This window comes from Pan troglodytes, chromosome 19 (assembly GCF_028858775.2).
Source record: "Pan troglodytes isolate AG18354 chromosome 19, NHGRI_mPanTro3-v2.0_pri, whole genome shotgun sequence".
NCBI classification, from domain to species: domain Eukaryota; kingdom Metazoa; phylum Chordata; class Mammalia; order Primates; family Hominidae; genus Pan; species Pan troglodytes.
In genome coordinates this window covers 20,111,777-20,125,995 of record NC_072417.2, presented here as the reverse complement: position 1 = coordinate 20,125,995, position 14,219 = coordinate 20,111,777, and the positions used below count along the sequence as shown (strand labels likewise).

The 14,219-nt window shown below is 51.4% G+C and overlaps 1 protein-coding gene across 2 annotated transcripts; it reads left to right on the top strand.

The window, feature by feature from the left end:
* Positions 1-3,044: 3,044 nt before the first annotated feature.
* CDK5RAP3 (CDK5 regulatory subunit associated protein 3) lies at positions 3,045-13,785 on the top strand. Of its 2 annotated transcripts, none has more exon segments than NM_001279879.1 (15): positions 3,045-3,153; positions 3,363-3,408; positions 5,520-5,651; positions 5,932-6,032; positions 6,401-6,449; positions 7,164-7,342; positions 7,519-7,658; positions 7,874-8,018; positions 8,717-8,827; positions 9,838-9,916; positions 10,843-10,931; positions 12,602-12,807; positions 13,172-13,343; positions 13,446-13,468; positions 13,594-13,778. In NM_001279879.1, coding segments are annotated over 15 exon segments (1,626 nt in total). In that variant the 5' UTR covers positions 3,045-3,147; the 3' UTR covers positions 13,742-13,778.
* The last annotated feature ends 434 nt before the right edge of the window (positions 13,786-14,219 follow it).

The following is a 14,219-nucleotide window of genomic DNA, read 5'->3' as shown; positions in this document are numbered from 1 at the left end:
CCTGTTGGTTCAAGGAAGAGAGATAGATACACCTTGAGGGCAGGGCAGTGCCTTGCTTCTTGAGATGTCCCAGACAGCCCCGAGCACATAGTCGGGGCCCAGTTAAGTGTGTGTTTAATCATGGAGAAGCCTGAGCAATTCCTACAGTCTGAGTCAGGCTGACTCAGATGGGAGCCAAATTCCCATGAAAGATCCCTGAAAAGGCCCTTAATTCAGCCCTATGAGCCATTTTCAGAGCAGTTTTTCAATCCGTTCTATAATAATAATGATCATATATGACATATATATATATATATATATATATATATATATATTTTTTTTTTTTTTTTTTTGAGATGGAGTCTCACTCAGTTGCCCAGGCTGGAGTGCAGTGGCGCAATCTCGGCTCATTGCAACCTCCGCCCCCCACGTTCAGGTGATTCTTCCGCCGCAGCCTCCTGAGTAGCTGAGTAGCTGGGACTGCAGGCATGCACCACCACGCCGGGATGGTTTTTGTTTTTGTTTGTTTGTTTGTTTTTTGTTTTGTTTTGTTTTTGAGATGGAGTCTCACTCTGTCGCCCAGGCTGGAATGCGGTGGCGCAATATCGGCTCACTGCAACCTCCGCCTCCCGGGTTCAAGCAGTTCTCCTGCCTCAGCTTCCAGAGTAGCTGGGATTACAGGCGTACGCCACCACGCCCAGCTAATTTTTGTATTTTTAGTAGAGATGGGGTTTCACCATGTTGATCAGGCTGATCTCAAACTCCTGACCTCGTGATCCACCCGCCTCAGCCTCCCAAAGTGCTGAGATTACAGGCGTGAGCCACCGTGCCCGGCGTGTTTTTTGTTTTTTTCAGAGATGGGATTTCACCATGTTGATCAGGCTGGTCTCGAATTCCTGACCTTAGGTGATCCGCCTGTCTCAGCCTCCCAAAAGTGCTGGGATTACAGGCGTGAGCCACCGCGCCCGGCCCATGTATGATATTTCATATAGGGAGAGTTTACAAAGCATGAGAAATATAGCCACAGTATGTTGTAAACTGTCATGAGTTACTAGTGTTTATTTAAGCCTCTAAACAAAAATACCCTGAGATAGGATAGCTGTTATCTCCATGTGGGGAAACTGTGGCTATCAGATAGGTTATAGAAATGGTCCAAGACCTCACTGGGCAGAATCTAGGTCTTCCCGCTGCTGTATCACACTATGCATTTCAATCAAAAATTTACTAAGCCTCAAGTGTTGTGCTGTGGTGAACAGGAGCTGGGGAAGGAATATTTAGAAATGGCATACCCAGGGCCGGGCGCGGTGGCTCACGCCTGTAATCCCAGCACTTTAGGAGGCCGAAGCGGGAGAATCACGAGGTCAGGAAATCGAGACCATCCTGGCTAACACGGTGAGACCCCGTCTCTACTAAAAATACAAAAAAATTAGCCAGGCGTGGTGGCGGGCGCCTGTAGTCCCAGCTACTGGGGAGGCTGAGGCAGGAGAATGGCGTGAACCCAGGAGGCAGAGCTTGCAGTGAGCCGAGATCGTGTCACTGCACTCCAGCCCGGGCGACAGAGCGCGACTCCGTCTCAAAAAAAAAAAAAAAAAAAAAAAAAAGAAAAGAAAAGGCATACCCAGCGCTGTGAGATCCTGGGGGATCTGGCCTCAGCCTACCCTCCCTCCTTACTCTACCCACTTCTTGGCCAATCTCAGACTTTCCCTTAGCTTCAGCCACCACTCGGACCACATATTAGCCAGCTTGTGACTCTCCAAGCTATATCTCCAGCCCCGACAACTCCCTCGAACTCCAAAATTATAGACCCAAGTGCCTTCTGCACACTTTCCATCTGGGGGTCTCCCAGCATTGCCAGACTAGGTTCAAAGCTAGACCCCCTCCTCCCCAACACCTGCTCAGCATCCTGCATCCCTGTCTCAGGTGGTGGTTCCTACCTAATCACCTAGGTGTCATCCTTAGTGTCTCTCTCCTCCACCCAAACAGCCAATCAATTGCCAAGTCCTATACATTTTCCTCCTAAATATTCCTCAGATCCAGCCCTTCTCCTTCCTCCTCATATCTTGTGTCCCAGCTCAGGCTATAATCCCTCGATAACAACCTCCTTCCAGCCTCCTTGTCCCCAGTCTTATCTCCCATGCATCCATCATCCCAGCAGCCTATCTGTACAGGTTCCTCCCTGCCTCAAACCCCTTCTGTGATTCCTCTGTCTGAAAGGATGAAGTCCAAGTTCCTTAATAAGGCTCCCTTTGATATGGCCTTTCCACCCTTACAGCCTCTCCTCTAGCCACTCGCTGCCTCAAACCATCTACGGCATAGAGGTTGGCCTGCCCGCGGAGCCGACTTCATCTTGAAATTCTTCATCATTTTGTAACAAGCAGCTGTGCATTTCCATTTTGCACTGGACCTCACAAATTACGTTGCCCGTCCTGCCTTCCTGTTGTTGCTTGCACCCCTCTTGCAGTTTGTGGCCACCTAAGCTTCGTCTGTGTAGTTTCCTCCACCTAAAACTCCTCTTCCCACATCACCCAGCTATCTTCAGCTCTTCGTTTAGACTCAGTGTAGGTGTTCTCTTTGGGACGTCTCACCGACTCTCCTCCCTCCCCTTCCCTGCCCTAATCGCCCAACACGTTGCAGGTGCTCAACCATGTCTATTAGAGAAACTGAATGAGAAGGCAAAGCATGACAAGTGCCACAAGAGACCTGCACACTGCTCTGGATGGTAAAGCGACGCAAGGAGGGAAGAAGGTATTTGCAACGGCCTCCCAGATCGGCGCTAGGACCCCGCCAGCAGACGCCTCAATCTGCGTGGAGAGGACCCAGTGCCCGCCAGGGGAAGCGGCTGCCAGGCTGGGCTCTCGAGCGCCGCCTGTCGCAATCGCACGGCCGCTGCAGCGCACCCCCTCCCGTCCCCTGCCCTGAGCCCGCCTCGCGTCTCCAATTGGCTGTCTCCATTCTCCCGCCCCTCCCGAGCTCAGCCATTCGGAGCCTGGGGTGGGCGGGGCTTGAGGCCTGAGTGGAGCGTAAACCCTGATTGGCTGTACGGAAGGCGGCGACGTGGCCGAAGGAGGCCCGTTTGTGTCTAAACGGAGGCTCGGCCACAACGCCACTGGATTGGTGGTAGGGCGGGGCGGGCCACAGTCTCCAGCCTGAAGCGGAAGTGGAGAAAAGATGGAGGTGTGGGGACAGGAGCTGGGTGTGCTGGGGACTGGCCGCGGACCCCTAACCTGTGTCTCCGGTCTCCCTCCGGGAGCGGCTCAACCCAGCCCATCGCTCTGGCCCCGTTCTGGCCCTGCAGGGTGGTGGCTGGGACGTTGAAATGAGCGCGCGAGTGGTATGTCCTCTCTCCGCGCTCACGCCCCCCTCCCCACCGTGTTTCCCGCCAGGACCATCAGCACGTGCCCATCGACATCCAGACCAGCAAGCTGCTCGGTAGGAGGGGGCGCCACCGCGCAGCTGGCTGTCGGGGGGAGGCCTGTGCGTTGCCCCCTGTGTCCAATAGCCGGGAGCTCTGACACCCGAAAGCCTGAGTCGAGATGCTGACCACTGGCCTCGTTCTATGCCCCATCTGTGGCCAGACCTGCTTCCCTGATAGCAGCGGGAACGAACCATATGTACAGTCTGTTTGACCTGCGTTTTCTCCTTTAATAACATATGTTATCGTATCATTCAGGGACAGGATAAATGACTCGCTTTAAAAACAGTCAACCACGGCCGGGCGCGGTGGCTCATGCCTGTAATCCCAGCACTTTGGGAGGCCGAGGCGGGCGAATCACCTGAGGTCGGGAGTTCGAGACCAGCCTGACCAACATGGAGAAACCTTGTCTCCATGTCTCCATGACTAAAAATACAAAAAAATAAAAATAAAAAGTAGCCGGGCATGGGAGCACATGCCTGTAATCCCAGCTACTCGGGAGGCTGAGGTGGGAGAATTGCTTGAACCCGGGAGGCAGAGGTTGCGGTGAGTGGAGATCTCACTATTGCACTCCAGCCTGGGCAACGAGAGCGAAACTCCATCTCAAAAAGAAGACAAAAAACAGTCAACCACTAAGTGGCACATCTGAATTGGAACTTAAGTCTGTCTGACCCACTGTCCATGCCTTTTGCATTATGCCAGGAAAAAAAAAAAAAACCTCATTTAAAAAGCTTCCACCTCCCCCTTGATTTTAGGAGGAAGAGGGACCTAAGACCCAGTTGCAAATGAAAACCTTTTAGTGTCCAGGCCATCTCCAGGTTGTCTGTATGGGGCCTACATACCTCCTCCCCAGTTCATAGTCAGGGAAGGCCTCTTCATCTGATCACACAGCTCCTGGCATTTTAAAATGCTTATTGGATTCATGGATTTGATGCCAATCTTGTCCTTAAGATGGTGTCTGTTTGACTACCCCAGTCCGTTGCTTCTAGTTCTGTGACATCAACAGAATTTTTCTTTCTGAAAACTTTACAGGAATATAGCAGAGAGAGTATAACTGATACTAGTGTGGGACCCCAGCGTTTGACCGGTTGGCAGAGTTCAAGTTCTGAATTCACCACTCTGTAGTGCCATTTAGTCAGTCCTGCTTGGTGGTCACGGGGGAAGCTTCTTTAGCCTCCCTTCAGATTTGTACTGGCCCTTCAGCCCATGTGCAGTCTTGGTGTGTGAGCTTGTTCTTGGTCATGAAAAGGACCAATAAAATGACCACCATTCATTGAGGGTTTTTTTTTGTACCAGGTGCTGTTTTAGGCACTTGACATGATAAAAATGATCACTATGATTTTTTGAGTCCTTGCCGTGTCTCAGGCACACTGTTCAGTGTTTTACCTGCATTCCCTTTTCTAGTCAGTGTCTTACTATTCCCCATTTTACATGTGGGAAAACTGAGGCACAGAATAGTAGACTTGCTCAAGAAACTTGATAACGAGAACCCAGGACCATCTGGCCACAAAGCTCAGCTCTTAGCTCTCACTGAGGAAATATGCATGGCTCTGAAGCCACAAATCTGGGCCCAGACTTTGAGAGGTCAGTCCCATTGGTATTCACATGTACAGGGTGGTACTTCACTGTTCACAATAGAGTCATGTTATCTAGTCCTTAGGGCGCTGTAGGTATTAGGGGCTTTGCAGCTGTTCATTCATCCAGTACTTGGCATAACCATCTTGTATTTTCCATTGTCATGGTTAATCCCAGCCCTGAGGAAATGGAAGTTGAGCAGCATCCTCTTGTCAGGAAGAAAGATATAATTACTCATAGAAGCAAAAATACTATGGGGAATTGAGAATGGTCAAAAGTGGCACTTTCAGGACCAATTTAAACTTTTTGTTATCCCTTTGTTGAGGCAATTGCTCTATAAAAATCACACTGCTAATGAAGTCAGATTGTCAGAGCCTGGTTTAGCCCCAGGCATCTCTTTGGGCTTGTCTTTATTCCCATCTTCCCATGACCCCCATACTTTAACCAATGTAAAGAAAACTTTTAGACTAATTTCAGTGTATTTCACTCGAATTAGTGATGGAATTTTGGTGATGTGAATGGGAATGCTCTAATTTGGGTGCTTCTCACGTAGATTGGCTGGTGGACAGAAGGCACTGCAGCCTGAAATGGCAGAGTCTGGTGCTGACGATCCGCGAGAAGATCAATGCTGCCATCCAGGACATGCCAGAGAGCGAAGAGATCGCCCAGCTGCTGTCTGGGTCCTGTGAGTGCTTAGGGGCTGTCACTGGAGTCCCCTCTTTGCTGAGGTAGTATGTATCAGCTGAGCTACTCTCTTGTTATTTAGCCACCAGGGCTGGCCTTTAGAGAGGGAGCGATTTTTATTTGAGGTATAGATGCTGGCTTCTTCCACTATGAAATGATTTAGGGAAAAGCTACACACTAAAGTTACTGGCAGTATATTATACATGAATCAGCCACCTGCAGTGCCCAGAGTAGGTGAAGAAGATACTTTAGTTCTCAAAATCCCGTCTCTTGCTTTCTAGACATTCACTACTTTCACTGCCTAAGAATCCTGGACCTTCTCAAAGGCACAGAGGCCTCCACGAAGAATATTTTTGGCCGATACTCTTCACAGCGGATGAAGGCAAGTGTGGGCCAAGGGCTGGTAGTATGTGGTTGGGGACATCCAATCCGAGGAGTCATAGCCTCTGTGGTCTCTCTGAGGCTCCAGTGGGGATGCCTACATAGAATATTTCCTGAACTTTCACTCTGTCTCTATAGTTTACTCCAAAAGTGGATCCTATCCCTGAGTTTAATTTTCAAACCCACTGCTTTAGGGATTGCCTGCACTCTTAAAATGGGTGGTCCAGCCAGCAGAGTTGAAAGAAGGACAAGGAGTTTCTGTTTGATGTGATGTAAAGGCTGGGAGAACTTACCCTGTTTAGGGATTGAGCTGGGATGTGGCTGTCGAGTGCTTTTCTGGCTTAACATTGTTTTTCTGTTCTTACTCAGGATTGGCAGGAGATTATAGCCCTGTATGAGAAGGACAACACCTACTTAGGTAAAGTGGCCCGGCCTGGGAGCCCTGGTATCCATGGGGAAGCCCACTCTCAGAGTTCTGAGATACCAGGCTTATAGGAGGCACAGTCTGTGAGTGGGAAGAGACTGGAGTGTAGATGTTGCCTGTTTGTAGGTGGTAAAATCAATTGTTTTTGATGGAATTGATTTTCCCTGGGTGGAGTGCTGGGGGAAGGAGGAGGTCCAGGCCGGTAGTGGGCATTCGCCGTGCCTCAGCGAGCAGGTGTGTGTGGGTCCTCCACCACTCACCTCTTGGTTAGCGGGAGTGTGCTGCCCCCACCCCCACCCCCGCATCCCCATTCTACACAAGGCAGAAGAGGCACGGGTTTTCCTGGGAGCGAATATCAAGTGCCTGAGAGAGAGCAACTACAGGACTAACTGTGTTTGGGTTGGGTGTAGTATAAATAATAATAATGGCTAATATTTACTGAGCATCTACTAAATGCAAGGAATTGTGCTTGGTGTGTCATGGGGATTCTCTCTTGCATCTTCATGATAAATGTTATTGTCGCTGTTTTACCGATGAGGGTTGGATTAGAGGGGTTAAACAACTTGTCTTAGGCTCCACAGCTGGGAACAAGTGGGGCTGGGAAGCTGACTTCGTGCTCTTCACCACCACAAAGGGTGTGTGTGCATCCTGGGGCATGCCTGCCTCATGTGGGGGTGTCCTGGGCTGAATTTCCTGGGCACTTCTCAGTGGAACTCTCTAGCCTCCTGGTTCGGAATGTCAACTATGAGATCCCCTCACTGAAGAAGCAGATTGCCAAGTGCCAGCAGCTGCAACAAGAATACAGCCGCAAGGAGGAGGAGTGCCAGGCAGGGGCTGCCGAGATGCGGGAGCAGTTCTACCACTCCTGCAAGCAGTATGGCATCATGGTGAGCGGCGGCAGCCTCTTTGCAGCCAGAGGACACCTGGGCCCCTGCTTGTCTTCCTCTGACCCCGTCTGACCCCTCAGCCTGGTTGCGCCCCCTTTGGGCCAGTGTCTTACTTTTCTTCGGTCTTTGGATGTTTTCTTCAATCTGTTGGACTCCACCTCTTCTCCCCTCTCTAGGGCGAAAATGTCCGAGGAGAACTGCTGGCCCTGGTGAAGGACCTGCCGAGTCAGCTGGCTGAGATTGGGGCAGCGGCTCAGCAGTCCCTGGGGGAAGCCATTGACGTGTACCAGGCATCTGTGGGGTTTGTGTGTGAGAGGTAGAGAGGCCTCAGCTTCTCCTGGTGGGGGTGCTTCGCCTGTGTTCCCCAGCTCATGTCCCTTCTCCAGTTGTCTTGTTCCCATATAACATTTGAACTCTTTACACACCTGAACCTGTGGGGGCCTTGCCCATTTGACCATGTGGCCCAGGCCAAAGCCCAGTGTTGGCCTTATGCATGGTCGGCAGGAGAGTCAGTTGTGTGCTCTGTTGAAGCCCCACAGAGCAGGTGTTGCCAATGCTGCGGTTCGTGCAGAAGCGGGGAAACTCAACGGTGTACGAGTGGAGGACAGGGACAGAGCCCTCTGTGGTGGAACGACCCCACCTCGAGGAGCTTCCTGAGCAGGTGGCAGAAGATGCGGTAAGATGGGCCTTGTGATGAGCTGTAGGAGTGGAGTGGGAGCTGCTTGTCCCCTCCCCACCCCCAACAGCCCAACCCAAGACCCAGAGAGAAGAAGGGAGGATTTCTGTGAGAGTGACCGTAGGTAGAAGGGCCCAGGAGGCCCTACTCCTTTATTTTTCTGAGTATAGGTGAGTGAGTGCCACAGAGGCTTTGCAAGGTGGTTCGCTTTGAACTCGGAACCTCCATCATGTGAGCTCTCTGAAGATGGGCTTTCTTTGGGGTAGCTTAGAGGCCACTGCATTTGAACAGTGTGCTCTCTACAGAAGCAGCTGAGGCCTGTGGGAAGGCAGCCCCACCCTCCTTTTTAAATTAATTTATTTTTGAGACTGGGCCTTGCTCTGTTGCCCAGGCTGGAGTGCAGTGGCATGATCCTTGCTGACTGCAACCTCTGCCTCTCAGCCTCAAGCGATCCTCCCAAGTCAGCCTCCAAGATAGCTGGGATTACAGGTTTGCACCACCACTCCTAGCTAATTTTTTATTAACATCTTTGTAGGGACAGGATTTTGCCATATTGCCCAGGCTGGTCTCAAACTCCTGGGCTCAAGCAATCCACTATCCTCGGCCTCCCAAAGTACTGGGGTTACAGACATGAGCCACCACGCCCAGCCCTTTTTAAATCCATCTTCCATGAGCTAACACTCTCTTTCCCTTTCCAGATTGACTGGGGCGACTTTGGGGTAGAGGCAGTGTCTGAGGGGACTGACTCTGGCATCTCTGCTGAGGCTGCTGGAATCGACTGGGGCATCTTCCCGGAATCAGATTCAAAGGTGAGGAGGCCTTCTCAGTCTGTCTCTCTCTGATCACTACTCTAACCATAAGAAAAGTGTCATTTGTGTCTGTAAAGGCATCACTTGAAGTTCATAGCTCTAAGACCAGGTATAGTCCAAGGGAGGCAGAGTTTCACACGTCACACGTCAGAGTTTTGTTTTGTTTTTTGAGACAGAGTCTCATTCTGTCGCCCAGGCTGGAATGCAGTGGTGCGATCTCGGCTCACTGCAACTTCCGCCTCCCGGGTTCAAGTGATTCTCCTGCCTCAGCCTCCCAAGTAGCCGTGATTATAGGCGCCCACCACCACACCCCTCTAATTTTTGTATTTTGTTTGTTTGTTTGTTGAGACAGAGTCTCACTCTGTCGCCCAGGCTGGAGTGCAGTGGCATCATCTTGGCTCACTGCAAGCTCTGCCTCCCGGGTTCACGCCATTCTCCTGCCTCAGCCTCCTGAGTAGCTGGGACTACAGGCGCCCGCCACCACGCCCGGCTAATTGTTTTGTATTTTTAGTAGAGATGGGGTTTCACCATGTTAGCCAGATGGTCTCGATCTCCTGACCTCGTGATCTGCCCGCCTCAGCCTCCCAAAGTGCTGGGATTACAGGCGTGAGCCACCGCGCCCGGCTAATTTTTGTATTTTTAATAGAGACGGGGTTTCGCCGTGTTGGCCATGCTGGTAACTCCTGACCTCAGGTGATCCACCTGCCTCGGCCTCCTGAGGTGCTGGGATTACAAGCGTGAGCCACTGCGCCCAGCCCATGTGAGAGTTAAATTTTGATGTCCTTTTTCTTGGTGTTTGGTACAGGGTGTAGGGGTAAAGGCAGGTGGGAACACTACAGAGCAGGGATGATGGGCCATACTGCCATTTTTGCCACCTAAGTCAGGGCTGCAAATCCTTAATAGAGTTGGAATGTGCAGCCATTGACCTCATCAAGGGCTTTGGTTTATTCTGGCTCCTTGGCTCAGGAAAATTCTCCCCCCATTGCTGTGGTTCTTTGCTCTCCTTCCAGGATCCTGGAGGTGATGGGATAGACTGGGGAGACGATGCTGTTGCTTTGCAGATCACAGTGCTGGAAGCAGGAACCCAGGGTAAGTGCACCATCCCCTGCAGCCCTGGCAAAAGTGGGGTGCTCAAGGGCCCCCACGTGTGTAGAAACAGAAAAAATGCAGCACTAAGATGAGGCTTCTTGCACATTTAACTGTTTCTCAAAACCTTGATGAGGATGTGAGCTGAGGGGGACCAAGAGAGGTTCTTTTTTTTTTTTTTTTTTTGGAGACGGAGTTTCGCTCTTGTTGCCCAGACTGGAGTGCAATGGCATGATCTCAGCTCGCTGCAACCTCCACCTCCTGGGTTCAAGCTATTCTCCTGCCTCAGCCTTCCAAGTAGCTGGGATTACAGGCATGCACCACCACGCACAGCTAATTTTATATTTTTTTAGTAGAGATGGGGTTTCTCCATGTTGGTCAGGCTGGTCTCGAACTCTTGACCTCAGGTGATCCACCTGCCTCGGTCTCCCAAATGCTGGGATTATAGGTGTGAGCCACCGTGCCTGGCCCAAGAGAGGTTCTTAAAAGTTGAGAGTTTAGAAACTCTCAACTTTTTAGAGACCAAATGTGGGCCAGCTGTTATGGTAGGAGGGCTCTAGGGGGATCGGGGCCCTGGAGTGTGACATGACCCCCGCCCCAACAGCAGAGAAGACGTAGTGGTGTCTGAGCCACTAGAGGGCGGTGCAGGATGAAACTTTACCTCCTGCGGTCCACCAGAGCAGAGAGCCGGCCTTTCTACCCCTCTGAACCCAGCTCTGGTCCTCCTCTCAGTCTGGGAGTTGGAAAGTGGTACCTGATTAGAGCTGAGACACCTGGGACAAGGTAGCCTTCCCCCTTGGATTAGAACAAGAAGTGGCTTTAGCACAGTGAGTCTGTCCGTATTAATCCTCCAGGGCTTCTCACACTTGAGGGTCTTTTCCTTCTCCAGTCCTCTGATCCTTTATCACTTCTCTGTCTCTTCCTGGCAGCTCCAGAAGGTGTTGCCAGGGGCCCAGATGCCCTGACACTGCTTGAATACACTGAGACCCGGAATCAGTTCCTTGATGAGCTCATGGAGGTACTGTCATCTCTGGAAGATGCAGGGGGGAGGCATGGCACCAGCACAGGTGGCCTCACTCCAGATGCCTGACCTGACCCCTCCTGTTTGTGTGAAGGGTGTGAGTGCTATCTGTGTCTTACAGCAGGAGCCTCACGTATTAGATGCCTCCTATTCATCCAGTTACTTATCAGGTACCTCCTGGGCACCTGGCACTATCTTAGGCACCAGAACTTGGGTGGTGAATAAGACAGTCAAAGTCCTTGACCTCATGGAGCTTATATTCTAATGGGGAATGCAGACTGGAAAGAAGGTAAATAAATAAAATATGCAGGATGCTAGATGGCACTAAATGCCACGGAGAAAGAGAAAGTAGGGGAGGATGACGAGGATGTTGGAAAGGGCTATGGTTTTGTATCTGGTGGTCAGGGAAGGCCTCATTGAGAAGGTGACCTGTAATCAAGACTGCAGGCGGTGCAGAGAGAACCATGCAGATGTCTGGCAGAAGGGCTTCCCAGGCAGAGAGAGCAAGTGCAGAGGTCCCGAGGTGGGAGCAGACCTTGCACAGTTGACCAGCAACGTGGAGGCTGGTGTGGCTGAGGAGAGAGAGCTGGTGGGGAGTAGAAGAGCTCAGAGATGTAGCGTCTGAACCTTGGTTTGCCTCTGAGTGAACTGGGAAGCTGTTGGAGGTTTCGAGCAGGGTAGGAACATGATCTCATTTGTGTTTAAGCACGATCCCTGTGGCTAAGGTGTTGAGCAGCCCAGCGTAAGGAGCCAGCGTTCTTGGACCTTTGTTGTAAGGCTGGGAGGACGGGGTCCTGTCTTTGTTAATCTCTGTATCTGCCCCCTTCCCAGTAGCCTGCTGGTTCGGAGAGCCTCCTGAAAGTTCTGTCCTCACCCAGTTCTCTCCTCTTTCTGCCCAGAGGCTCCTCCCAGCCTCAAGGGGAGAGGACAAAAGATATCTGTGAAGTTTTAACGGCAGAATAGGATTGATAAGTTAATATGGCTGGCTCTTGTATTCTTTTCAGCCTTGCCTTAATCCGGTGCTTCTCAAACATGTATTTCTGTTCCCTGAATCTCATTCCTCCCATGGAGACAAATACCTTCCCTGGGCAGAGAGAACCCTTTGAGTCTCTGTATTCTCAGTTATCTGATCCCAGGCTGGGGAGAAAGGACAGAGGTCCGGGGTTAGGATGAGATAGGAGGTGGGGACTGAAGGGTGACAGTAGTCTCTCCTAGCGCTTACAGTGTTCAGAGGAAACTCCTTACCCAGAGTCTAGCCCTCAGGTCTCATTTTTGCATTTCGAGTAGTCCGAGGGCTTAGATTCTGAGTTCTTCTCTCAGTTTGAACCAATTTATCTTCTTTTTTTCTTTCTTCCTTTTTTTTAAAAAAGAGTTTCTCTGTCGCCCAGTCTGGAGTGCAGTGCAGCAATCATAGCTCACTATAACCTCGAACTCCTGGGCTCAAGTGATCCTCCCGCCTCAGCCTCCTGAGTAGCTGGGGCTACAGGCATACACCACCATGTTTGGCTAATTTTAAACATTTCTGTAGAGACAGGGTCTCATCGTTTCCCAGGCTGGTCTTGAACTCCTGGCCTCAAGCGATCCTCCTGCCTCGGCCTCCCACAGTGCTGGAATTGCAAGTGTGAGCCATCATGTACAGCCTGAACCAATCTTTCTTCTGTCCTCAGCTTGAGATCTTCTTAGCCCAGAGAGCAGTGGAGTTGAGTGAGGAGGCAGATGTCCTGTCTGTGAGCCAGTTCCAGCTGGCTCCAGCCATCCTGCAGGGCCAGACCAAAGAGAAGATGGTTACCATGGTGTCAGTGCTGGAGGATCTGATTGGCAAGCTTACCAGTCTTCAGTTGCAACACCTGTTTATGATCCTGGCCTCACCAAGGTCTGGCTTCCCCTTGATGCAAGGCTCTGCCATCTTGAGCAGCTCTGCCTCCTTGTATTCCTCCTCTTGTTCCATGACCCCTTAAACCCCATCCCTGCCTCCTGGCCATTGCCATCCACTGGGGATAGGGGTTCTCTTTGGGACAAGACGGGGAGGTTTCACATATACAGGAAGAATCTGCTTGCTTCCTGAGTAGGACAGGGGAACTGGGAGTGGGTTTTCCTTAAAAGGAAAGGGTTTAAGGATGTGAGGGTAAGCGGCCAATTGGGGGTTTGGTTTCCCGAGCCTCTCACCTCCCCAGCAGCTGAATGGGAATGCTCAGGATGCACAGCTAACCCAGCACTCACCTGAGTGCCCCGCACAGGTATGTGGACCGAGTGACTGAATTCCTCCAGCAAAAGCTGAAGCAGTCCCAGCTGCTGGCTTTGAAGAAAGAGCTGATGGTGCAGAAGCAGCAGGAGGCACTTGAGGAGCAGGCGGCTCTGGAGCCTAAGCTGGACCTGCTGCTGGAGAAGACCAAGGAGCTGCAGAAGCTGGTGAGATGGGAAAGGGAGGCCTGCCAGTGGGAGGACTCCCAGTCTGTGCAAAATGAGGCCCTGAGCACCCCTGCTTCTGCCCACTTGGTATCATTCTTTCAGATTGAAGCTGACATCTCCAGGAGGTACAGTGGGCGCCCTGTGAACCTGATGGGAACCTCTCTGTGACCCTCCGTGTTCTTGCCTGCCCATCTTCTCCGCTTTTGGGATGAAGATGATAGCCAGGGCTGTTGTTTTGGGGCCCTTCAAGGCAAAAGACCAGGCTGACTGGAAGATGGAAAGCCACAGGAAGGAAGCGGCACCTGATGGTGATCTTGGCACTCTCCGTGTTCTCTACAAGAAGCTGTGGTGATTGGCCCTGTGGTCTATCAGGCGAAAACCACAGATTCTCCTTCTAGTTAGTATAGCGGACTTAATAAAAGAGGAAAAAACTCTTGCTTCAGTACTGACAGTTCCTTATGCTGCTTCTCTGAGCCTGCAGTTGAGGCTTCGCACCTGTTTTCATGGGGTTCTTGATCCAGGTGGGCTCCCTGATCCAGGTGGGCTCCCCAGGCCATCAGCTGTCACTGTGGAGCCCCAAGTTGAGGACTTTTCCCCTTTGCTTCTGGTGATAAGGAGGACCCCACATCTACAAATGGTTCAGTAAGGGGCTCTGGGATGGCTACATGTGGGCCCCTTTCCATAACCAGGCCCAGGCTGCCCGACTCAGGCCAGAAGCCCTGGGGGAGCAGTCAAGCAGCAGCCTTGTTGGAGCCAGCAAAGCTGTATTTTCCTTTTAATCACAGCTTACCTCCAGGCAGAGGGAAAATGCGGTTTGGGGAGGAAGGGTCTGATAAACAAGGTGGAGACAGGAGCTGTCACCTTCCCTGGCTGCCT